General features: G+C 56.5%; 9 protein-coding genes and 1 non-coding gene across 10 annotated transcripts; 6 read left to right on the top strand and 4 right to left on the bottom strand.

Moving 5' to 3' along the window:
• Positions 1–226: 226 nt before the first annotated feature.
• K452DRAFT_308399 (uncharacterized protein) lies at positions 227–1,892 on the top strand (the record flags this gene model as incomplete). Its single annotated transcript, XM_033543150.1, has 2 exons — positions 227–436; positions 465–1,892. The coding sequence occupies 2 exons, from the start codon at positions 227–229 to the stop codon at positions 1,890–1,892; spliced, it is 1,638 nt and encodes a 545-aa protein (XP_033397702.1).
• Positions 1,893–3,369: 1,477 nt separating this feature from the next.
• On the bottom strand, positions 3,370–4,962 carry K452DRAFT_249737 (uncharacterized protein; the record flags this gene model as incomplete). The annotated part of the gene is made up of 2 exons (XM_033538147.1): positions 4,694–4,962; positions 3,370–4,646 (listed from the first exon to the last, which is right to left on the bottom strand). Coding segments are annotated over exons 1-2 (1,308 nt in total), but the record flags the coding sequence as incomplete, so codon positions are not given.
• Positions 4,963–5,919: 957 nt separating this feature from the next.
• On the top strand, positions 5,920–8,073 carry K452DRAFT_24394 (uncharacterized protein). Its single transcript, XM_033537929.1, has 2 exons — positions 5,920–6,343; positions 6,393–8,073. Exons 1-2 carry the CDS (start codon positions 5,983–5,985, stop codon positions 7,988–7,990), a joined length of 1,959 nt encoding a protein of 652 aa, XP_033397700.1. The 5' UTR covers positions 5,920–5,982; the 3' UTR covers positions 7,991–8,073.
• On the bottom strand, positions 7,825–8,933 carry K452DRAFT_287184 (uncharacterized protein). The gene has a single exon (XM_033540428.1). It carries the CDS (start codon positions 8,786–8,788, stop codon positions 8,156–8,158), a length of 633 nt encoding a protein of 210 aa, XP_033397699.1. The 5' UTR covers positions 8,789–8,933; the 3' UTR covers positions 7,825–8,155.
• Positions 8,934–9,689: 756 nt separating this feature from the next.
• On the top strand, positions 9,690–9,787 carry K452DRAFT_t81. Its single transcript has one exon. It is a non-coding gene; the product is annotated as a tRNA-Leu (tRNA).
• Positions 9,788–10,222: 435 nt separating this feature from the next.
• On the bottom strand, positions 10,223–10,462 carry K452DRAFT_287182 (uncharacterized protein; the record flags this gene model as incomplete). Its single annotated transcript, XM_033540427.1, has 1 exon — positions 10,223–10,462. One exon carries the CDS (start codon positions 10,457–10,459, stop codon positions 10,259–10,261), a length of 201 nt encoding a protein of 66 aa, XP_033397698.1. The 3' UTR covers positions 10,223–10,258.
• Positions 10,463–10,950: 488 nt separating this feature from the next.
• Positions 10,951–11,799, bottom strand: K452DRAFT_287180 (uncharacterized protein). Its single transcript, XM_033540426.1, has one exon. The coding sequence runs from the start codon at positions 11,638–11,640 to the stop codon at positions 11,326–11,328; it is 315 nt and encodes a 104-aa protein (XP_033397697.1). The 5' UTR covers positions 11,641–11,799; the 3' UTR covers positions 10,951–11,325.
• Positions 11,800–12,900: 1,101 nt separating this feature from the next.
• Positions 12,901–13,814, top strand: K452DRAFT_24355 (uncharacterized protein). Its single transcript, XM_033537914.1, has one exon. It carries the CDS (start codon positions 13,010–13,012, stop codon positions 13,535–13,537), a length of 528 nt encoding a protein of 175 aa, XP_033397696.1. The 5' UTR covers positions 12,901–13,009; the 3' UTR covers positions 13,538–13,814.
• Positions 13,815–15,669: 1,855 nt separating this feature from the next.
• Positions 15,670–17,973, top strand: K452DRAFT_227412 (uncharacterized protein; the record flags this gene model as incomplete). Its single annotated transcript, XM_033536896.1, has 1 exon — positions 15,670–17,973. One exon carries the CDS (start codon positions 15,670–15,672, stop codon positions 17,971–17,973), a length of 2,304 nt encoding a protein of 767 aa, XP_033397695.1.
• A 975-nt stretch (positions 17,974–18,948) lies between these two features.
• On the top strand, positions 18,949–20,617 carry K452DRAFT_24314 (uncharacterized protein). The gene is made up of 7 exons (XM_033537896.1): positions 18,949–19,149; positions 19,386–19,429; positions 19,515–19,574; positions 19,689–19,699; positions 19,768–19,796; positions 19,877–20,218; positions 20,307–20,617. The coding sequence occupies exons 1-7, from the start codon at positions 19,131–19,133 to the stop codon at positions 20,369–20,371; spliced, it is 570 nt and encodes a 189-aa protein (XP_033397694.1). The 5' UTR covers positions 18,949–19,130; the 3' UTR covers positions 20,372–20,617.
• The last annotated feature ends 1,682 nt before the right edge of the window (positions 20,618–22,299 follow it).

The raw sequence follows: 22,299 nt of genomic DNA, 5'->3' as shown, positions 1-22,299 counted from the left end.
GGTGCGAGCGTGATACCTTACCTACCTATGGTACATGACGAGTATGTGAGAGAGGGAGTCATATGTAGGCACCTATTCCATTGCTTAGGTAGGTGGATGCCAACCATGGCTGGTGTATGTTGGCCTGGACCAGCAACCGCAGCCTTTTTTTTATTTTACTTCTGCCCAAGCCGTCCCTCTCTTAAAAATAAATACATCAGCATCCACGCCTCACAACACCACCACCATGGCGAAACTCCCCGTCCTCCGCGCCCCCCACCTCCCACGCACACTAAGCCACTCCCTCGCAGACAACGCCAAGCACCTCGACTCCGCCTACGCCGACCTCGAGCGCCTAGCAGACACGCCCGTAGGCACCGACCCCGCCCGCACAGCCATCAAAGCGTACATCGCGCAACGGCGCGCCTACAACGAAGCGCTGAGAGACTTGCCGCTTGTGCCGGCAAGAAATACGCCGTAAAGAGAATAACGGCGCACTCGACGCAAGCGCGGCCGCGTGCATGCGCGCCGTCGTCGACGAAACTGACTACGCGCTGCTGGGCGAGCGCGCCTCCAAGAACGCCGAAGTCGCGCTCCTGATGTACACGACGCAGCCGCAGACGCAGACACAGATGCAGACGCAGACACAGACGCCGACGCTGCAAGCAGCGTACGCGCGCACGGTGCTCAAGCCACTGCCAGACATCTACAACGCCAACGCCTTGGGCAGCGCGCGCACGCGCAAACGCCACTACGGCAGGTTGCTGGACAAGGCGTTTGCGCGCTGCGTCGTCAAGGCGTACGTCCATGCGCACCCGCGATACCACAACCCGGCATATTGCCCCGTCACCAAGGCTTTTGTCGGCGACAGTCGGGTTGAGGCGGCGCAGCTGGTTCCGTTTGCGCTGGGCGAGGCGAATGTTGCGGCTTTGTTGGGTGTGGGGTGCGCGGCTGCGGAAGCGCGGTTGTGCGCGCCTGAGAATGGGCTGCCGCTGTATCGGGGCTTGGGCAGGATGTTTGCGGCTGGGAGCGTCGTGTTTGTGCCGGATTTTGGGGCGGGCGAGGGAAAGGAAAAGGAGAAAGAGAAAGAAGAAGTGGAAGAGAAGGAAGGGGAAGGGGAGAAGCAGCAGCAGCCAAGGGCACTGAAAACCAGAGTCCTAGCCACCTCCCACAAAGACCTCGACCGCTGCATCCGCTCCTCCTACCCTTACCAAAACGGCAGCACGGTCCGCCTCCGCGACCTGGACAACGCGCCCCTGGCGTTCGTGACCGCCGCCCGCCCCGACGAAACGTTCCTGTACCTGCGCGCTCTGGTGGCGTGGGCGCTGCACAAACGCCGCTGCGCCACCGACGGCGCAAGAGAACGGAGCGACGTTGCAGCGGAGTTGTGGCGCTGGAGCCAGTGCCGCTCGATTCGCGGGCAGCGCTGGCTGGCCAAACCGACGCTTCTGGCTCTGGCGGCCGAGATTGGCGATCTGGACGAAGCGGACCTGGACGAGGTCGTCGACTTCGGAGAGAATGCCGACTCCCCTACCGAGTCCACGGCGTCCGCAGACTCGGCCCACGCAGAGCAGTTGCTAACCCTAGCAGTCGCGTGGCGACGCCTTGTCGATGTCTTTCCCGCCGACGACGACTCTTCCGTCGATGACAGGTACTCGTACGGCACGACGTTGTCGTCGGAGAGCGAGGGCGAGGAATTTTTTGGCAGCGAGGAAGAGGGGCATCCTCGTGTTCGTCCTGTGTGGGCTGATGAGGACAGCGATTATGATTATTTTGACAGGGGAGAACGGCTCGATGTCCTGGGGCCGTGGCTCGACTCTGGTGCTTGTGCTGCTGGCGTTGATGTTGATGCTGGGGGCGCGGGCTGGGAGGGGTTGGAGGGGGTGGAAGGGGTGGACGCTGGTGCTGGCTAGGAGGTGGGGTTTTTTGCTGTTGTTTTGTTGGTGCGAGATAGGCAGGCGCTTTTTGGGAGATATAGGTTAGATGGTCTAGAGAGGAATGGAGAGGTGCCACTGTGTGCTCCATAGCATCGCTGCTCGTAACAGCAGTAGGAGTAAAGAATCAGCGATTAGATCAAAACACCAGCTCAATCCAATCCAATCCAGTTCAAGATAAAAGGCTCTCCGTACGCGCAATGAGACTGCCTATGAACTATCGCCCAAAGCATTGAAAGACTACTCTCAAGAACCAACCCCGATCAGCAAGACGATATTGGGGTAGCACTCTCAGCTTCATCGCTTGCCACTTCTTTTCAGATATTGGTTGAGAAGACCAAGGCAGTGTTTGTGGGAGAGAGGCGATGCTGGTGATGGTTTGATGATGGTGATGAGGGGCCCCGATGGTGGGGGATACTGTGCGGTGTCAGTGTTTGATGGTGATGGTGGTGATCTGCGGTCACGGAGGGCGTCTTTATGCCAGTCTTGTGGACACCAGTGGTGTATTAAGCTCCAATAAACAGCCCAAGTGCTGTTGATTACTGCTTTGCCAAGCGTAATAGCACTAGGGGCAGTGTATCCCGCGCATGTACTAGCTCTGGTTAACCAGCTAGCTCTCTTTTATATGCGGTTCTCACTGACTTTTTCACGTGCTTTGTCCATTAGGGGTTTCTGGGCCTTTCAGTGCTTTGTTTTGGCGGATTGGGATCTGTTGTCCAGGTTCTGAGTATTGGCGTCCTGGTTGCTGATGTTCTGGTTGCTAGTGTTGTGCTTGCCCGAATTGTTTGGTGCTTAGGTAGTTGATGTGTACTTCTTGCTCGGTATTAGGGAACGAGAAGGGTAGTGCCATATCGAGAGAGGAGGGGAACGAGGAAGAGGCGTTGTTTATTTATTAGTATAGCCCATCGCTGGCGCGGAAAAAGATCTTCATATCACATTTTTGTTAGAATATATAGGTCACTCAAACCTGCGCATCAAATGCGCGGGCCCGCCTTTTGGTTTAACACATTTAAATGGATTTCAAATGGGAATATGAGTCGTTGTTCACTCATCCGTCCTCTCTCTATATGATGGTGATTTCTCGATCTTCGAACCCCCGGAGCCACCATTCCGCATTTCTCATTCGCTCAGATTTGTGTTTCTGAGAAGAGACGCCCAGGTAGCCTATACGTTTGTAGACGTCTTGCTCGGGATCATAGACGAGTATCAGAGCGGCTACAAACCAACAAGCCCTGAGCATGAGCTTCGAAGTCGAAAAGCTATAGGCGTACCGGTAGGGGCAGATTTCGAGACAGGCGATTGGCAGATCCGCACCGTTTGCCACTTCCTTTGCGGAAGAGTCCAGATACGCTTTCACCAGGTCGCAAGTTACTGGATCTCCTGAGGATGCATCTTTGATCGTCTCGCGGTCGGCAGACCATATGGCTGATTTGATCCGCCCCGAAACCCGGGCGTAGCCTGCAGTGACCTTGCCATAGGGTGCTTGCGGGGATTGCAGTGTCGTATCAAAATGTAAGAGCTGGCAAGAGACACTGACTTTAGAGTAATTCCGCGAGTGGACATCCTGCAGTAGAGGCCACCAGATGGCTGCATCAGGATTGGAAGATGCCCAGGACCACGACGGCGCACGATATGGGTATTGAGGCAAACTGTGGAACGTGTGGACTTCCATCCAAAGAAGCTGAAGGAAGAAATTTCTTTCCCAGACTCCCGCGAGATAGGCACCGCATCTCTGGAGACTACCGTATCGCTGGGCGATAGCAGAAATTGCAGGAAGGGCGTCCGATGGATATGACAGCTTCCGGTATCGGTATTGGTCTACAAGGTCAAGCCAGTCGAATGGGTAGCGGAGACTGTCCCAGCGACCGCAGAACCATCGTATCAGGGGCCGAGGGCGGAAATAAGACATGCCGGGATCAAGGCCGTACAGAGGCCCGGATGTGTCGGTGTAGCCGCCATCCACAGCAGCTCGGGTGGGACAATACCAACGAAGTTGCGTGCTGCTGTACGAAAGTATCCTGGAAGAGAGCATGGTTTCCTGCAGGGTCCATCCTCGTTGAGACAGAGGCTCGGAAAAATGCTGAGGCTCTGACCCATCCTTGCTTGCTTCGTTTTCGCCGACCACCACGGCGCCAACAGTGCCGTTCTTGCAATGTGCTGTGACCTGGCACAGGTTCCAATCTATCGAGCTTTGAAGTCTTCGCTCGTGGATTAGAAATCCATCAGTACAGCTTCGCGCTGCCGTAGCGGCAATCGTCACGTAAGCACTCCTGAATATCTGGTGCATGTGCGCTGTCTGTTCTGCTAGTTCATATTCGTCGTCTTGAACGATGCAAAAGCTGTCGATCCACAAGAAGCGAAGGCCAATCTTGTGTGTGACTTGGACAGCATCTCGGATGGTTTGGGGTAGTCTTTCCATCGAAATCCCTTTCTCCATTTGTAGGATGGTAGCGCATGTCGTTTTCAGAGGTTGATCACCGCCCCAGCAGTAGCTGAGAGCTGCATATGACACGTCTGCCTTTTGGTCTGGCGTGGTGAGCCTAATCTGAGCCGGTGCACTTTCCTCGCCCAAGTCTAATAGTCTTAGCGGGACAAACTTTTGTCTCCATTCCAGACATTTCTTATGGGATCCGTCGCATTCTTTAAGCCATGAACAAGCAGTGATGAGACTATCTTCAGAACCAGGGCTGAAAACAGGCGGACGCAAAAACACCAAATCATAGGCCGGATCCTCTGTGAATTTATTAACCTAAATCTTGCAGTCCGGTGCGGGAACATACTGTGATCCGCATATATTCTCCAGAAACTCATAACATCTGACGATGCGAAAGGGTCTTGCAGTTCAAACACAATTCCCCTGTCTCTTTTGTACCGACGAAGGTGCAACTTATATTGTAGAGGCGTATCAAGCAATTCAGCGTCTTGACCAGTCGTCAACTCTTGCTCTCTATAGGTAAGTTTTGTGTTCCAGACATTAGACAAGCCATCTCGTAACAAGAGCTTTTGAAACAATGAACAGCCTTTTCGTGCAGCTTCGACAGCTTCGGCATACGATATACCAAAACTCCCTGTCTTCGTAGGCCTCGGGTCGTACCAAGGGCGAACCAAGCCGAGGTTAACTGTCACCCTCTGGCAATGAAGACATGCGTGCGGCGGAAAGATGCCGGTGCTTTCATGAGGAGCGTTTTGAACCTGCGCAGTACTCTCCGTAGAGCCGCTTACAGTACGCATCAGGTCGGCCCTGATGGCATCCTGCAGCAGTTGAGTGTAGTCAAAACAATGTTGCTGTGGGGGGATTTCCAGCCCCTTCTCCACCTTCTACAATAGGAATAGCGCCATCGCTATTTTGTTCTGGCCGGTCGTCAACTCTTGCACAACACAACACAACACAACATCACCTCAAGTCTTGATCTTCTCAACCACAGAACCTTCAGTACAGCCACGAACACTTTCAGTCTTAAATGAACTGAGCCCCGTTTGGAGGCCACAGCCCCAGCGATGGTCGCCCAACGTTGAGTCAGCTCAGCATTGTTGACAACGGCGAGATCATCTCCCACTTTCCGAGAAATGGCCAGGTCGAAATTCATCGTCACATGGAAGAGCGTGACTCGTTAATGTTACCTTGGGCGTTGTGTAACGCGCCACGTGCCACTGCACCACCCTCTCCAGCATGGCATTTCAGCCTCATCATGTTGGCGCGTGGCCTATCTTTTCTCATTACCAGTTGTCATCTTTCTTATCTTTCCCAATTTGTCTAAATTAATCGAAAGACCAAAAATAGCTGATAGAAGTGTCTTTCGGACGCCACGGCGCCAATCAGCATGTTGACAACCAGTGCATTTCCAGAGACTGGGTCACACGCTGTAGGCACCTGTGTAATGCGTGGCGTCTGATTATCGACTGCCTCTCAGCCACAGCCATAGCCTCATTCAAAGTATTAGGCAACGGCTACAATCTTGAGCTTATGTAGGAGCGTTTATGCCAAATATGCTTTACACATTTTTCCGCATCGCTTTCACTAATGTGCATCCTATACAGCTTCAGTCTGGTGCTGAAAACTTAATTTACAATGCCACAGGTCAATTTTACAGAATGCAAGATTAAGTACACCACAAACACAACCCTGCAAGATCTGTATCACTGGAATGGAATGATCAAAGGCATCAACCAAAATAATGCCACCCAGATCAGTCTTGAAGGGTGCAGAAAGCTTTGCGGGACTGGAAATGACTATTATGAGTGGTCACTCGCGTCAAATACCATAACGACATGGGTTTTGCCGGTGATAGGCATGCTTCTCCAAGCGCCTTTCGAAAGCAACGCATTCTGGCATACCGTATTGGCAATAGCGAGGTGGGTCGGCTCACCGATGGCTTCCTTATCCTACATACTTTGGAACATGAAGGTCTCGGGGAAGTGTGCGCTCATGGGTAAGTCCAAACTCGAATCCGCACATGGGCATGTGCTGATGCGAAGCAGTCGACATGGCGATCTCCTACGATTTGCAAATACCGGACCCAAAAAGCGATTTTTCCAGCATCCGCGACTCGTTCTATATCCTCATGGCCATGAACCAATTTACTATGCGAAGAAGCCAAGCTCTAAACAAGGAGGCTGAGGGTTTGCTTCGCATAGTTTTGTTCAGCAAAGATCTTCAACTGAAAGACAAAGGTCAAAGTGGGAAATTTCTCAACGAAAGGCGACAAGAGCTTGCGCAAAAATTTCGTGCAGGCCGAAAACGCGGTGTAGTACCGGTATACGTTTCCACCATGTGGTTCTTGTTCTCTTTAGCGCTATCCATCCAGACAGCCTTTGGAGATATCGGAGAGAACGCCACTGCTCATGATCTTGCCCTGGGCCTTCTCATGGCTTGGTTGCCAGTCCTTATCCTTTGCAGCATCGTTGATCGGAATCCCGTGGCCGCAGACGATATCCGCCAGAAGTTGAACAAGCTCGTACAAAGTGTATGCGACGCTTTGCAAGACGACAACATCCGAAACGAGTTCATTCAGACATTCAGAGGGCACCAAGAAGCCGACCGGCTGGAAGCACTGGTGAACAACATCCACCTCCAAAGCGAAATTATAAGCGGCGGTGACTTTTTCGTGGACTTCGCCGGCCAAGGACGGGTCCGTTGGCATTATGGAGCAGCTCATCCAATCCTTTACGACATTGAGGATATCTGGATAGCTACTCATGGGCGCGGCTGGCTCGACGAAGACGAAAAAGATGCAAGGATGCATCTTGTCCTCGGAAGTCCAGAGAAGGGGCTGTTATGGTTTGACCTCCGGGGGCTTTGGCAGGTTGCCAGTGCAGTCCTCATCGTCGGAGGCACATGCCTTGGAGCCTTCGTCCTCTCATACTTCACCCCGACTGTAGGCCTGGGTTGCCGAAGCGGCGGGTACATGATCTACTGCACCATGGCTTTTTCCTTGCTTGTCGCCGAGTTTGTCGTATGGTGGATCACCTCTCCCGTTCCTCCCAAACAACCGCAATGGGTGCGAAGGAGCATCGGCAACATTCAGCGCCAGCCTACCTTTGTACGCATGGAGCACAGTTGGCGTGGTCTTTGGTTTTGGGTGCACTCACGTCTGGCCAGCTTCGGCCACGCGCTGGAGAGCTTGTCTATTCGATTGACGCTGCGTGTGCTCATGATTCTCCCTTTCCAGTTCTCTGCAAAGGAACGCCATTTAAGGGACAAGCTGGACCAGGCCAAGGGCTGGAGCTTCCAGAAATGGGCGGCCATCGTGTTTTTCCACCCTTTAGAACTGTGTAATACCGGTTGGCTGCTCTACACAGTCCTGGCGCAAACTTTTGGCATTTTCAGGAACTGCAGATGCATGACGAGTTACTGGGGCGGCGGAGGCGGCTACCTGGACTTCAACCAGAGCGACGTCACAAACAATAAATGGGTCAAATGGTACTGTAAGTCGATCAAAGCAGCCTCCGAAGATACTCAAGTTAACTCCTTCAGGGTCTGCCGGAACAGGAACAGGCGCCTCCACAATGCTCCTAGGAATGATCTACGTAGTATCCGAGGTGCGCTCCCCTTTCCTTCTCATTCACCACCACACTAACACTGACTTCCCCCACAGTGGTGTCTCCAAAGCCACATTAACACCGAGAACTACAGCGCCGCGGCGCGCGGCCTCCGCCGCACACGGCGCTACCGCCTCCTCACGACGCCCTTCCGCGCCATCTCGCGCAGCTCCGTCAACCTCATCACCCTCCTCCTAACCCCGCTATACAAGCTCCTCAACCTCAGCACCACGCCCAAGCAAACCCTCCTCTGGACCCGTCACGCGCCCCGCGTCCCGCGCAGCCGAACCCGGCACCGCGCCGCCGGCCCGCCGGCCCCCCAGCTGGGCGCGACGCCGCTGATCCAGCTGCGCGACATGCACGGCTTCTCGATCGACTTCGAGGCGCCGCTCGCGCGGGCCGGGTTCAGCGGCACGACTGCCGAGCGGGCCGGGCTTGGTGCTGGGCTCGCCGGGCCTGCTGCTGCCGGGCGTGATAGAGGCGGCAGCGATGCCTCGGCGCGAGAGCCCTTGATCGCGGAGAGCGCGCTGCTGCCCGGGCAGGTGCTGGCGCGTGACTGGGCAGAGGATGTTGCGAGCGACGCGCTGGGCTCGACGCCGAGCCGGCTGAGCGCGGAGAGCGTGCCGGCTGGGCGGGCGGGGAGCGCGGACGGGGTGGGGTTGGCGCTGGCTGGGCGGGAGGAGGCGCGGCTGGGGACGGGGACGGATGGGGACGGTGGTGGTGGTGAGGGGGAGAGGGATGGGGATGGGGATGGTGATGGGCGGTAGGGGGTTTGCGAAACCTGCAAAGAGGTGACGATGGTGACGATAGACCACGAGCCAGCTTGATTGTAGCATACTTTCCGCGGCCGGCCTGGCCAGGCCAGACCCTGAATCCCAGTTATTGTACATAGGTAGCTACAACCCACTCTTGACACGACCGCATCAGGCAAGTGTAGAGTAAAGCAAACCACGCACCACGCAAACAGGGCCAGGCCCCAGCACCGTGATGCAATGTTATAGATACGAAAACATTCCACGCGGTTCGAGAGCCTTCACAGCCTCGAAAACAAGCGCAAGCGCCCCTACTCTGCCGCAATCAAGATTTATCGGCTCAGCGGAACCCGCGGATGGCTTGCTTGTTTCCTCGTAGCCTCGTGGCTATGTGGGACGCCATCACCACCACCATCATAATCATCATGATCATCGGGCACAGCAAACTTGCTTCCTCGTGCCCTTACTTGCTGCACTAGAGGGAGGCTCTCTCTCCTCAGCCTGACCGCTACCGCCGCCGCCGCCGCCGCCGGGCAAACACGGGCGGGTACCAGCGGAAGCGCATCCAGCGTCGCTGTAACTATACCTAGACTACTCGCAAGGCTAGGCGCTACTCGAGTACATACTCGACGTCGTATTTGATAGTGGTGGTACAGCTGCGCCGCGCTGAGCTGACAGGCGCGCCACGCCGACACCGCTGCGCCTGGCATGGATTTGAATGACGGCAGAGGGGTTTCGGAGCGGTCGCGCCGTCTGACAGCAACGGTGACGGTGACGGTGACGGTGGTCGGGCGAGTCCGGAAGTTGCAAGGCTGAGCTGATGGCTGGTACTCTGCCTAGTGGCTTATGGCTGTGAGGGGTGGGAGGAGGTGTCTCCGGGCCTGCTTTGCTCATCGTCGCGTAATCCAGCTAGCGAGCGTCAGCGCTCCCACAAGCAATATCTGCTAAGGATATTACGAGATATGGGAAATTGTTTCTCAGCAACGGCAAGGTGGCCGAGTTGGTTATGGCGCCAGGTTAAGGTCATCTTAACGCTAATTCCTGGTGGGGCAACCCGCGCGAGTTCGAGTCTCGTCCTTGTCAGATTCTCTTTTTGGTAGTTGATGCAGCGATGCGAGCGTGCGAGCGAGCCTTGAGAGGCTGCCACGCCACACCACACAAACACACACACACCAACAGGTGGTGGGCTCCGCGGACGGCGGACGACGGCAGCTCGGCTACGCGGCACCCCGGCTTGCCGTGCCGTGCCGTGTCGTGTTGTTTTGTTGGTGTGTTGTCTCATCCTTTTCCCCATTCAATATCCATCCCTCTTCCCGTTCGAGCTGCGGCTGCGTTTTTGCGCCCGCTGCCTGCTGCACACTCCACGCCCTTCTGCGCTGGTGAGCCAATCGCGCGAGCGGGAAAGAGAGGGGGCTGCGCGGCTGGGCGAGATGCCGTGAAGCGAGGCTGCGTGCGTGCGTGCGCTCTTTTTTGGCTCCCATGGACCCCTTCTCATTGAACGCGCGAACAGCAGACCTACCTCCAGCGACCTGCGGCCTGCGGACGGACGCGGCATTATTTCTTTGCAGCAGCAGCAGCGCGGGCGGGCGGCGGGCCTTGTTTGGGAGGAGGGACTCGACGAGGAGCTTGCCGTGCTTGCTTGCTTGCTTGCTGGTTCGGTGCTTTCTGCCGCTCACGCTGCTGCACGGGCAAGACATGGAAGGCAAGCACGCAAGACACGCCGCCCGTCTGCGCCGCAGTCAGGCAACGAGGCATTATTTGCGCGACAGTTAATTCTCACGCGAGCAAGTGCGTGCGGACTGCGGACGCGGCTGCTCCAGCTCCCTCCCCGTCCGTGGGTGTAGGCGTGGGCGGGTTGTCCCGCCCGCACCTACCTACTGTTTGAGAGAGAGGAGTTGGGAGGGGAGCATAGGGTGGGTTCCTCGCCGTCGCCGTGCTGGTGCTGGTGCTGCTCCATAGGCAAGCACGCAGGTCAGCTCACGGGATGCGCGGCCTCGACGGCATCGCCGTTCCCGGTATCCGAACTCCTAGGCTCCTGTGTAGGTTAGCTATCAAACAGCGGTAAGGTACCTAGGCACGGGAAGGCCCCCAAAGCAAGACATCCCGTCCATCCATTGGAAGACAAGGCAAGACAAGCCAGGCAGGCCGGAGTCAGGCAGCCCAGGCGAACTCTCGGAGTCGGGGCTCCCGAGGCATGGCAGGACAGGCCCCCCGGGGCCAAGAGCCGGCAGAGCTCGGGAGCCAGCGCTCCGTGCGCGTGAAACAAACACAAACGCGTGGGAACGAGCGTGCGAGTGAGAGTGGGTGAGTGGGGGCGCCCCCATCCCATCGACGAGCAGAGCCAAGGGCCAATCCCTCTGCGCTGCAGAAAAGTGCAGCAGTATTTTTTTTTGGGGCTCCGCTCCGGCGCCCGCCCATCATCAAGCGGGCATCAAGCATCAAGCACCAAGCATCATCGGCGCAGCGATTCGCGACCGAACCCAGTAGGTACATACCTAGCCCCCGTTCGTTCTTCACTCGCTTGCTCGCGCGCGGACGAACTGCTGAAGTGAGGCGAAGCCAAAAAAACGCCCGCTCTTGGCACTGCCTAATACGGCAGAGCAGGCACGCCGGAAACGAGCTCATCTCCGCTTTTTTGCGCTGTTGGGGTTCTGTTTTTGCGCGCAAGCGAGGACGCTGCTTATGGTAGGCGAGCTAGCCAGTGAGGTACCGTAAGTTGTAAATTGGGAGTACGAAGACGGAGGATTGGATTGGACAGGGCGGAGGCACAGAGAGGACGGATCGCGAACGAGCGCTGGGTGCGTGGGCAGGTCGGGGAGCTTGTGCTTTGCGGGCGGGCTGTGTCTGTGTGGGTGTGCGCGCAAGATTGCCAGTCCGAGCCCGCATGCTACAATACAACATGGAAGAGGAAGGGGATCGAGAATCGGAATTGGCATTTCGACGGGGCGGGGCTGTTGGTAGTGTGGATGTGGGAGTGGGATTGAGCGTCCGTCCGTACGGAGTACTCTACACTAGGTAACTACAAAACTGTCCGTGAGCGGTGGGCGGGCGGGCGTGCGTGCGCGCGGCGTGGAGTGCGTGGCTCGGTGTTGTGGATTAGCATCAGCGGCGGCGGCAGTTCCATCAGTCTCAGTTGTCTATCGTGAGTCGTGAGTCGTGAGGCTGCGGCGGCCAGGGCGGCAGTGGTGGTAGTGGTGGTGGTGGTGGTGGTGCGGCTCTTCTTCAAAGCCACCACGGCCACCTGACTCTCCAGCTAGCTCTATTTTAATTTCTCGCGAGCTTGGGGGTGCGCGTGTGTGGGTATGCGTAATACGTAGATTGCCTACAATATTCCTCGTAGGAAGTTAGGGACGCATCCACCCACCTAAGCGGCAGCGCTCAATTCGAAGCGGCTGCTGCTGCCATCTCAGCGGTAGATAATTGGAGCAGCCACCAAGCTCGTACTCCTAGGTAGCTAATACCCGGCTGCCCTATTGAACTTCGTACTTCGTATTGGCCAAGCCCCAACAAAGTTTCGTTTTTTCGTTTCATTTCTTTTCCTCTTCCTTTCCGACTCTACAGCAGCATAGCCACCGCACCGCGTCAAGGGGGTGTGCGCCCACCGCCCGTGTCTCAACGAATGGCGGCAGCCGAAAACGGGACAGGACAGGCGCACAGCAGAGAGCGAGCGCTCGAGAGAGAGAGGAGGGGAGGGAGCAAGCATGGCTGGTTGGGTTGTTTGCGCCCGCCAATCAGAATCACTTGCGCTAAACGAGGTCGCAGTCGGCCGCAACAGAGGTCGTCGTCGTCGAAAGCGGGCACACGCTCCACTGCTGCGGCTGCTGCTTTCGCTGGCCGTGTCCGTGTGTGTGTGTGTGTGTGTGTGTGTGTGTGTGTGCGCTCTGCGCTGCGCTGCGGTTATGGCGCGCGGCGCTGGGTTGCCAAGCACGCGTGCGACGCGGAGGGATGATGAGGCGCGACATTGCACGCCGCGCCCGCCGCCGCCCTGTGGCGCACTGATGCTCTAGTAGTAGTAGCCAGCCCAGGCACCGCAGCCGCATGCATGTCTGTAGTAGTAGTAAGGTTAGTAGCTACCTACTACCGCCTATTTGTCCCTCTATACATGCGCCCTACATACTAGCTGCGCGAGCAGTGGGCACGGCTGCCGCTTCCGACGCGTGCAGATGCGCAATAGGGGAAGGGGCGGGTGCGCGACGGTTGTGTTGAATATATTGCACTGCTCGCACAGCATCAATCTCGCCCCGCAGTCCAGACCCCAAGGGCACAGCCAAGCACGCACACACACACACACAGACGCGGCAGCAGATGCGGCAACTCCGCCTCCTTCTTCCTCCTGTCCATCCACATCTGCATCCGCATCCGCCGCCGCCGCCGCTGATGGATATTGCGCGCGCGGACGTAGCACACAACATTATCACCGGCATGCCCAGGACGGGAGATGAGCATCGGCGTCGTCATTGTCAGCTGCTCAGCACCGTAGGAGGCGCCCCTGAGGCGTCCTGGTCTTCAGCGCTGACGGGCTGCCACGGCGCGCCTGTGCTGCCCTACATACTACGCACGGCGTATGAGCGCTCGCATCTCTGCATCTCGCAGCATAAGCGTGCCGAGCTTTGTGTGGCTTCCAGCTACGCCGGGAACGTTGATCTTGTGGCACTGCTTGAGTGTCGCACAGCACTGGCTTCTGTTGCACGACAGATCCGGTCATGGTGGGGTGCGCTTGTCTTGCAGAGCATAGCTGCGAAAGTCTTGGCGCGAGGTCAGGAGGGAGATGGCATTGCAAGGCAAGGGCTTGAAGAACTGGAAATAGGCGCATGGAATTTGGCCGCGGCCTAGGCAGACGGCGAATGGAGATGCGTCGAGTGCAATGGAAATTTGTAAAAGAATAAAGTGGTTGTGATAAGAGAGCTACTTGTCCTACCTTTGCGCGTTTTTACAGCTCAATGGCGCTAGTTTGCGATGCCGCCAGTGGACGGCACAAGTTCCCCGGGAATTGGAGAAAGACGCTATCATTGTGATAGGTAGTAGTGGAATTAGCTTACCAAGGTGGTGCTTCAATCTCCTCTAATCTTCTGTCACGAGACGTGGAGCTCCTAGTGTCATCAAAGGAGCTCCAGAGAGGCAAAGCTATCCCGCGGAGACACGGAGGGGACGAGGCTGACTATGCCTCAGTGTTGCGATGCATTATTGAGGCTTTTACGGCGAGCAGCGAACGCGCAATGTCGCAACGATCGCCTGATGGAGTAGGGCCAAAGGGTCTGCGGGCGGTCGCCTAGATTTGCGTGAATTCAACTCCTTCGCGGCACCAGAGGGCTAAGGCTGTTACATAAGGTTGGGGCTGTTTCTAGAGAGGTTCCAGAACGACCTAAGAAACGGGCCGCACTGACAAGTCAAAAGCTTAGAGCGGAGTTCGGCCATGGCGAGAAAAACTCGACCAAGTGCCGGCGGGCGCCAGTGACGCAAACGGGGATGTGATAGATGAACGACGAGTGGTGGTGTTGAGATGCCGTGATCTTGAGGGTTGCGATGACGTAGGTAGCAGTAGAGCCGGACATCGTTCGGCAGTCAGTGGCTGAGACCCCTGCAGAGTGCGGAGTACGAGCGGATCAGTCCGTCGGATCATGGCTAGCAGAATCCATGAATCACCACGCGCCGTGAAGTGAAACGCACACCGTCGAGACCCCGGGGGCCATGGGCGTCAGCGGGAAGAAGCGGAGACGCTTCCCCGCAGCGTCACGAGCTGGCGACCCGGCTGCGGCGGTTGCAACGAAAGTTGGAATGGAAAGAAGGCGGCGGCGGAGCTGGGGAGGACCATGGAGCATTACCCACTTGGGACGCTGGCCACGTTGGCGAAACTACCAAAAACAGGTGGCAGATGACCAGCGAACAGGAGAGTTCCCAAGTTAGACGGAGGACTCGAGGCAGCAGCGTGCCAAGAGGGATGAGCGGTGTGAGGCATGTTAGGGGCCGTCGGAGGAGCTCGTGCGGTGAGAGATTGATGACAGGAGCGAGCCGAGACTGCAAAGCAACGGGCTTGGGAAACAAGACAAGCGCCCTGGCTTGGCGGGCGGAGGGGGGCGTGCATGAAGAAGGCCGTATACCTATGAGTATGACAGATCGCAAGTCAAAGTCCGAGCTGACGATCAGGGTCCCGGTGGTCAGGAAATGACGGGCAGGTCGGCCATGGCTGTGCTGTGCTGTGCTGTGCTCTGGGAAAAGAGTGGGTGCTGGGTGAAATGGCCGCGGTAGGGCTGAGCAACGGCAAAGATTGACGGTCAGCAGAGGCCTTCCTGCCGTCAGCGTCAAGGCGAGCTCGATCTGTTGCGACGTTTGCGCGCCCGGGCCCACCAGCACCACCACGGTTCAGCGTGGGAAAAGGCGCTTTTTGCCGTGGTTTTTCCCCCCCAGCAATTCGCGCACTGCAAAAAGCCATCCGCTCTCCCTTCTCTCTCGATCTCTCTCTCACCTGTTCTCCCCTCTCTCCCCGCCCATTTGCAGTCCGTCCGCCCGTTGCCCGCTCCCACCCCCACTCTCCTCCCTCAGCCGGCGTGCGTGCGCGCGACAACCATCACTTGGCCTCGTCGGTCCGAGCCAACCACGCGCATCGCCACACGCTGCCGTCAGGATTCTGTCGCAAGGTACGTCCCAGTTGCCCTCTAAACCTGCCTGCTGCCCAACATCTGACCTTCTTATGCTCTAGTCTCTCTTGCTCTTTTTTCCCATATCCTGTCCTTGACCCTCCCACATCAGCCGCCTGGCACAATGTTCGTTTCGATATTATAGCAATACTGTCCTTAGGGACACTCGACCGGCCTACCACCTACCGGCTTGCACCTCTTCGATGCGCATCACCCTGCGCATCTAACTTCATCACCTCAACTTGACCAAGAAATTCCAAAATAGCATTCCGGCCCACTTTTTGCTCTCTCATGGCTCTACGTCACTCCCACCACGACAATTATAGCAACATGCAGAACCTCACGCTCCAAAGCAAGCTCCCGGCCCTCGACGACTCGTTGAGCATCGGCGACGACCTCCTTGCAGAAGCTGATGAGCCTCCCGATCTACAACAACTGACACCGCGTCCCTCTGCGGCCAAGCCCGCGCCACTCGACGCCGCTTTCGGAAAAACCCGGCCTGCACCATCCTCGCGCAAAGAGTCCCTGCTCACCCAAGCGTTGCATTCCGAGAGCGACTCGCAGTCCGATGACGACATCCATCAATCCATGGGCTTCAAGCGAGGCTTCTCGACTGTCTCGACCTGGAGCACTGCCAGCGCGGCATCGACCGCAGAACTCACCAGCGACGGCGGATTCACCAGCCCTGGCACGAGGACCAGCTCCCCGAGCCCGCCGCTTCCGCCCATCATCCACAATCTTCCACCAATCGCCATCCAGAAAGATGGTGAACACAAACTCACCATCCGCCATGAGGAGCACCATGAGAATGTTACCCCACAGAAGCCCAAGGAAATCAACGAGACTTCGGTTGAGCAAGGCCTTGGTAGGAGGAGATGCATCACATTTGCTTGCGCACAGAAGAAGGAAACTACCGCGGTTATCCAGCCACCCAAGCCCCAGGAGGAGAAGCCAGCGGAACCGGCTCCCAGAAAATGCATGATCAAATTCGCCTGCGACGCCAAGGCAACGACGACTACGACCACCACGACCACCGCTACACCGAAGAAGCCGCGTATGGCCAGCCCGCCGCCGCCTTCGAAGAGGCTTCCCGTACCTGCCAAGACTTCCCCGAGGTCCCACCGTGGTTCCGACTCGACTGTCAGGAACGAGTCACCGAAGCACGTGCGCAAAATTCCATCGTCCATCCGTCATTCCAGAAAATACAGCGAGAACTCGGACATTGGCCGCCGCGAAGCCACTCGCTTCCATGAATTCGCAAGCTCGGAGGAGGAGGTTGAAGAATGGACACAAGAGTTGACGTGCCACAAAAGCCGCCTGACGGTCGGTGACACGCTGAAGGTTGAAAACGGCTTGAGAAAACTTGCGGAGGAGGTTGAAGAGGAAGTGTTGGAAGACGAGGACGATGAGGACGATGAGGACCTCGACGATGAGGAAGATGAGGACGAGGATCTCGACGATGAGGACGATGAGGACGATGAGGATGGCGACGAGGACGATGATCGCGCCTCAGTCGTCTCCGACAGCGAAATATCTGACGGCGGTTTCCAGACGGATGATGAACAAGGCTTCGCCGGCTCCGATGACGAAAGCGACGCTGGTTCCGATTACCAGTGGTGGGCTCCAGGCCGTGCGAGTGCCGTGACGTCTGCTGTCCAGCCTGAACACATTAGACCTGGCGCTGGTCACCGCAGCATGTCCGACTCTTCGACGGGCTCTCTGGGCAGCGGCAGCGATTTCCTTGGTCGTCCCAAGCACGGAACCCCCAAGAAGAGGAGGGGTGTCAACATCCGCCCTCGCAGCCCCGAACTTCCGGATAGCACTGACTTCGTGTGTGGTACTCTGGACGAAGACCGACCTCTCGAAGAGGCTTACATTTCGGCTCTCTCACAACGCAGGGCCGCCAAGCACAAGATTACCCCCCAGGACATCGACCCGACTTTCCCGACCTCTGACCCCGAGCTGGAGGAAGAAGATGAGGACGATGACCAGGATGCCAAGGACGAGGACAGCGATCAGCACATGCTGATGCACGGCCAACTGGAACAGATTGATGAAGTCGACGGCCGCGGCCGTCGTCGTCCGGGACCTAAGCGCTCACCAGTTCCGTCTCCGAAGCGCCTCCGCTCACCTCCCCCGACTAAGCGTCTTCGTTCCCCGCCTCCTCGCAAGGCCTTTGGCCAATCACCCAGGCGCCTCCGCTCTCCTCCACCTCCAGTTGCCCGTCTGAAGTCTCCACCCGTAACCCGGACCACCAGCTTTGCCGCTCAGACCAAACAACAACGTGCAAACATTCAATTCGCCCAAGGCCCTCAGCCTACCCACACCGCCTCGCTTCCTCGTAGACCCAACCTGCTTTTCACTCAAGCGGCAATGCTGAGAGACGATGGCGACGATTACGAGTCTGGTGTTGACATGGTCAAGCGTGGTCCGATGGATATCAAGGCGGGCACTGCTCTCAAGCGGCAACGTCGCAGAGAGAAGCTCTACCAAAAGCATTGCCGCAAGGCAGGCAAAAAAGAAGAAAGACGCCCTGCCCCTGGCAAAGGCGCCCAACGCATGAGACAGATGGGCATTGACCTTGCCGCCTACCGCGGCAAGAAAGCCGAACCTGTCCATGTGTTTTCCTACTGAGAGCAGCGCCGCTGCGCCGTCAGCACCTTTACGAGTTCCTCCTTCGAGGGCTTGCTGGTCGCTGCTCTCCACCCGCGGCCTTATGGCTGCGCCTTTCGCTTCTTGCATTCTATCACTTCATACTGTAAATACCCATGCTTCACGTTCGACGCCGGCCTCGATCCGCTGGACGCTGCAGGCTGGTGATTTTAGGGGCTTTTTGTTCATAAGATTCTTAATCATTTTCTTTTGCACGAAGCCCCATTTTCACGTCGTCTCTGTTCTTCTTCTCCTTCGCTCAGCGAAAGGCTTTCTAGGGAGCGCATACCGCCTAGGCAAGGCGCAAGGAGCACGGGGGGGCGGTGGATTTTCACATCCCGAGCTGAACGACTTTGACGACGAATCGATTCATTTCCATCAATTGCGAACTTGGCGGGTTTTCTTCTTTTTCCAGCACGGTGGGACATTTTATTTCAAACCAGCACCATTACCACGGCCCATCCGTCATTAACACTTTCGTTGTTGCTGCGGATAATTTTATGGCATAGGACGGATGGGCATCAGCGGCTGGGGGAGTTGTTGGCCGATTGCTTGGGAGGGGCAAACTTGATATCAGCTTAGCATTTGCATGGGGTTTGGATGGGGGCGGTTTTGTCCAGGGCTAGGGAGGGAGGCGCGATTGCTTTTCGGAGGGCTGCGCATCAGCAGCAGTTGTTTTGCGCAATTGAGGTTTGATTTATGATGATGACCAATTCTGGTGCTGCCTGTTGCCGTGAGTGAATTGAGGTTGTGGTTCGTATGTACACGTTTCCTTTGCCTAGACAGCTGACGGCAGCGAGAATAATCAGCTGCCTGGCAGTTACAGCCATCAGACATATTGCTTCATCATCATAGGCGTCTATCGGAACCACGGGACTGGGGATTCCGAGTGCGCTTTCCACCAGTGTCGATGTGATGATGTGGTGGGACCCAGCCAAGCAATGGACGCTCCGACCCGGGGTTCGGCGCCAAGAGCCAGCTTGACGTTCGGGGACCAATCTCACAACTTCCAGTCTGGCCACCACTTCAACGCAGGCCTCACCCACCCACCAACCTTCGCCCCTTCGACATCCACCCTCCGGTCAAGCACAACCCCTCTTAACCACCGAACATTGTACTTTGCGCGCCGAACCGCCAATATGTGGATCATCGACTGGTGTACGTAGACCGTCCCCGCCCGCCGCCCACTGCACATCCCGTTTGCCGCTGCGCCCCAGCCCAACCCGCCCGGCACCCACGCACGCGAGCGGCCTAGAGGCCGGCGAGCACAGCGCATCAGCGGCGCCGCGATCCTTGCGTCCCGGGACATGCGGCCTGGCTGCCGGCAGGATGGCTTTGGGTCGGCGGGCGCATATATTGAAGGGAGGGAATGATGCTGATCCTTATCTGAACAGTTTGGGACGTCCTGGCCAGCCTGGGTCTGATGAACAAGCATGCGGTGCGTGGAGCTCCGTTGGGCAGCGCGTCTGCCGGGCCAAACGTCGCGATAGGGGATAACGGCTGACGATGGTTTGGGTCTACAGAAGCTGCTGTTCCTGGGCTTGGACAATGCAGGCAAGACGACGCTCCTGCACATGCTGAAGGTATGCAAAGCTAGCCGCTAGCCACAGTGCTGCTGCGCTTCCCTATCCGGGATGGACCATGGTTACATGGGCCTCGCGATGCAAAAATAGAGAGCTAACTTGGACCTTGCACAGAATGACCGGGTGTACGTATTCTCGCTCCGAGAGAGCGACAGTCCAAATTACGTCGGTGGAAGCTGATCAATGTCCGCAGCGCTATCCTTCAGCCGACTCTTCACCCTAGTACGTCGCCCCGAACACCGTTACATTGAGCCTGCAGAGCAGAGTTCGTAAAAGAGGAACAGCGACTGACAATCCGGCAGCTTCCGAGGAGCTGAGCATCGGCTCATGCCGCTTCACCACCTTTGACCTGGGTGGTCACGCACAGGCTCGCCGTCTCTGGAAAGACTACTTCCCCGAGGTGTCGGGTATCGTGTTCCTGGTCGACGCCAAGGACCCCGAGCGCTTCCAGGAGTCCAAGGCCGAGCTCGACGCTCTTCTGTCGATGGAGGAGCTAGCCAAGACGCCCTTCCTCATCCTCGGCAACAAGATCGACCACCCCAACGCCGTCAGCGAGGACCAGCTGAGGCATGAGCTGGGCCTGTACCAGACGACGGGCAAGGGCAAGGTCCCTCTCGAGGGCATCCGGCCCATCGAGGTCTTCAGTAAGTCTTACCCGCCCACACATATACACTCACCGGCTGCACGTGGCAGCGCGCGCAAGGATTACGTACTCACATATAACCCTCTTAGTGTGTTCCGTGGTCATGAGGCAAGGTTACGGCGAGGGTATCCGCTGGCTCTCGCAGTACGTCTAAGCCTGGCTTGCGACATCTGCTGCTGCTGCTTTCTCACAAGCACGCACGCACGCACGCTTTCATTGCTGAAAACGAAGGAGAGCGTGTCGAGTGCGCAAAAAGCAGAGAGACAGAAAGAGAGAGGAGGAGGGGGTTGCTGAGAGCTAGCTAGCTGCTTTCACATGACACAAACCACATACACACACACGAAACGTTCGGTGCTACACGGCGCAAAGAGACAAATGACGTTGGAAACGAGGCAAAGATGCTATAAATCAGAATTCAAATCAATTCATTGAGCTTTTAATATCGAGAGAGGTTTGCTGCCTGGCTGCCTGGCTGCCTGGCTAGCGAATGGGCGGGCTGCATGGGGCTACACTACAGTAGGCTGCTGGGTCTGCTGCGCTGGCTTTTTCGTTTTTGGGGTGATTCTGACGGCGTGGTTGTGTAGCAATCATTCACTATCAAGCTGTGGGGTGGCAAGTGCGGATTCTTGCTGAGGGACGGACGGGATGGGCTGTCGGTGGGTTTTCCTGGCTTTTATTTGTTTTCTTTCTTCTCCTTCATTTCGTTCTTCTACTGCCTACTTACCTACTTACCTTATCCTCTCCTCCTTGTCTGTGCCAGTGGGTCTAAAAATGACAAGAGGGGTTTCTTGCGCTTTTTTACTCCTAATGCTGGTATTGTTATTAATTCCTTTTTCGACTTTATGCTGCTTTATCGGTATGGAATTAATGAGATGGTTTGATTGATTGGTTTGTGCTTTGAGTGCGATGCTTTGACTGCCTTTGATTTGTTTGGTGTGGTGGTGTTTCTTTGTTCTTGTCGTCGTTCTTTTTCCTTTGCGCTGTGTTCTTTGTGTCGTCGTTGCTGCTACTGCTGCTTCAGCCTCTTCAAATTCACCCCATATACATCCCTTCTCTTTCTTCTCCTCCCTTCCAAACGGCACTCTTTTCTCCTAACGTAAACGCACACACTAGGCTCCTGTCTGCCTGGCCTCGAGAAAGCATACTACCGGACTGTGTGCGGATGAGCGGAGCGAGACGAGAAGGAACGAGACAAGCCAAGGCGGAACAAGACGAGACGAGGCGTAACTAGCTAGTCAGTAGGATTACCTAGCGCGGCTGTGGTGAAACAGCTGGGTAACTAGGGTAGTAAGGGGCCTGATGGTGTGGTTGACGGTGCGGGGTGGTGTGAGGTGGTGCCGTGGGCCGTGGCTGACCGGTCGTGATTATCTATCTATCTAGTGGGCTGGTGCTGTGGTGGCTGTTTATGGGTGGGTGTGTATGGGTGGTAGGGTGGTAGGGTGTCACCGCTTCTTCTTTCGCGGCTGGAGAAGCTGTTTGCTGGTGGTGGGGTGGTGGGGTGTTTGGTTTAGGTGTTGGGTGGGCGGACGGATGGGTGGTTAGGGGTGTGGGGTGCGGGCGGACGGGTATGGATGGATGGATGGATGAATGGATGTATGGTGTGGGGGATTGGTCGGGCTTAAGGGAGTGTGTTTGGTGGGGTTGTGGTGCTAGGGGGGAGGTTAGTGGATGGCGCTTTGAGGTGTTGTTGGTAGGTTGAGAGCTTTTTGTTCAGTATGTGATTTTTTCTATGGGAAAACGTGCTTGGATGTGTTGAAGGCTCGTTTAGATGAAGTGCGTTTAAACTCTCGATGGCATTTTCCTAACCCCGATGAGGTTGGAGGTAAACTCTATCTTGATGCGGTAGGGCTTGGGGGGTGTGGTAGGTTGTTTTTCATGTTTGGATTTTTTTTCGAGGTCTGTTTACTGGGTATGTCTATTCAGAGGCATTGGTGTATGGGAGATGCACTGGCTAATACGGAGTATTGCTTCCAGTCACTGGTGTGAGGGGTGTGATGGTCGAAACAAAGCAGTCATATAGACTGATCCTCTTATTTGTAGCGTTTATCGGTTATATGACCATACTACAAAGCGGCTAAGTGA

The sequence above is a fragment of the Aplosporella prunicola genome (genome assembly GCF_010093885.1).
Source record: "Aplosporella prunicola CBS 121167 unplaced genomic scaffold K452scaffold_12, whole genome shotgun sequence".
Lineage (NCBI taxonomy): Eukaryota > Fungi > Ascomycota > Dothideomycetes > Botryosphaeriales > Aplosporellaceae > Aplosporella > Aplosporella prunicola.
The sequence above is the reverse complement of the archived record's forward strand: the minus strand, read 5'-3'. Positions and strand labels throughout refer to the sequence as shown.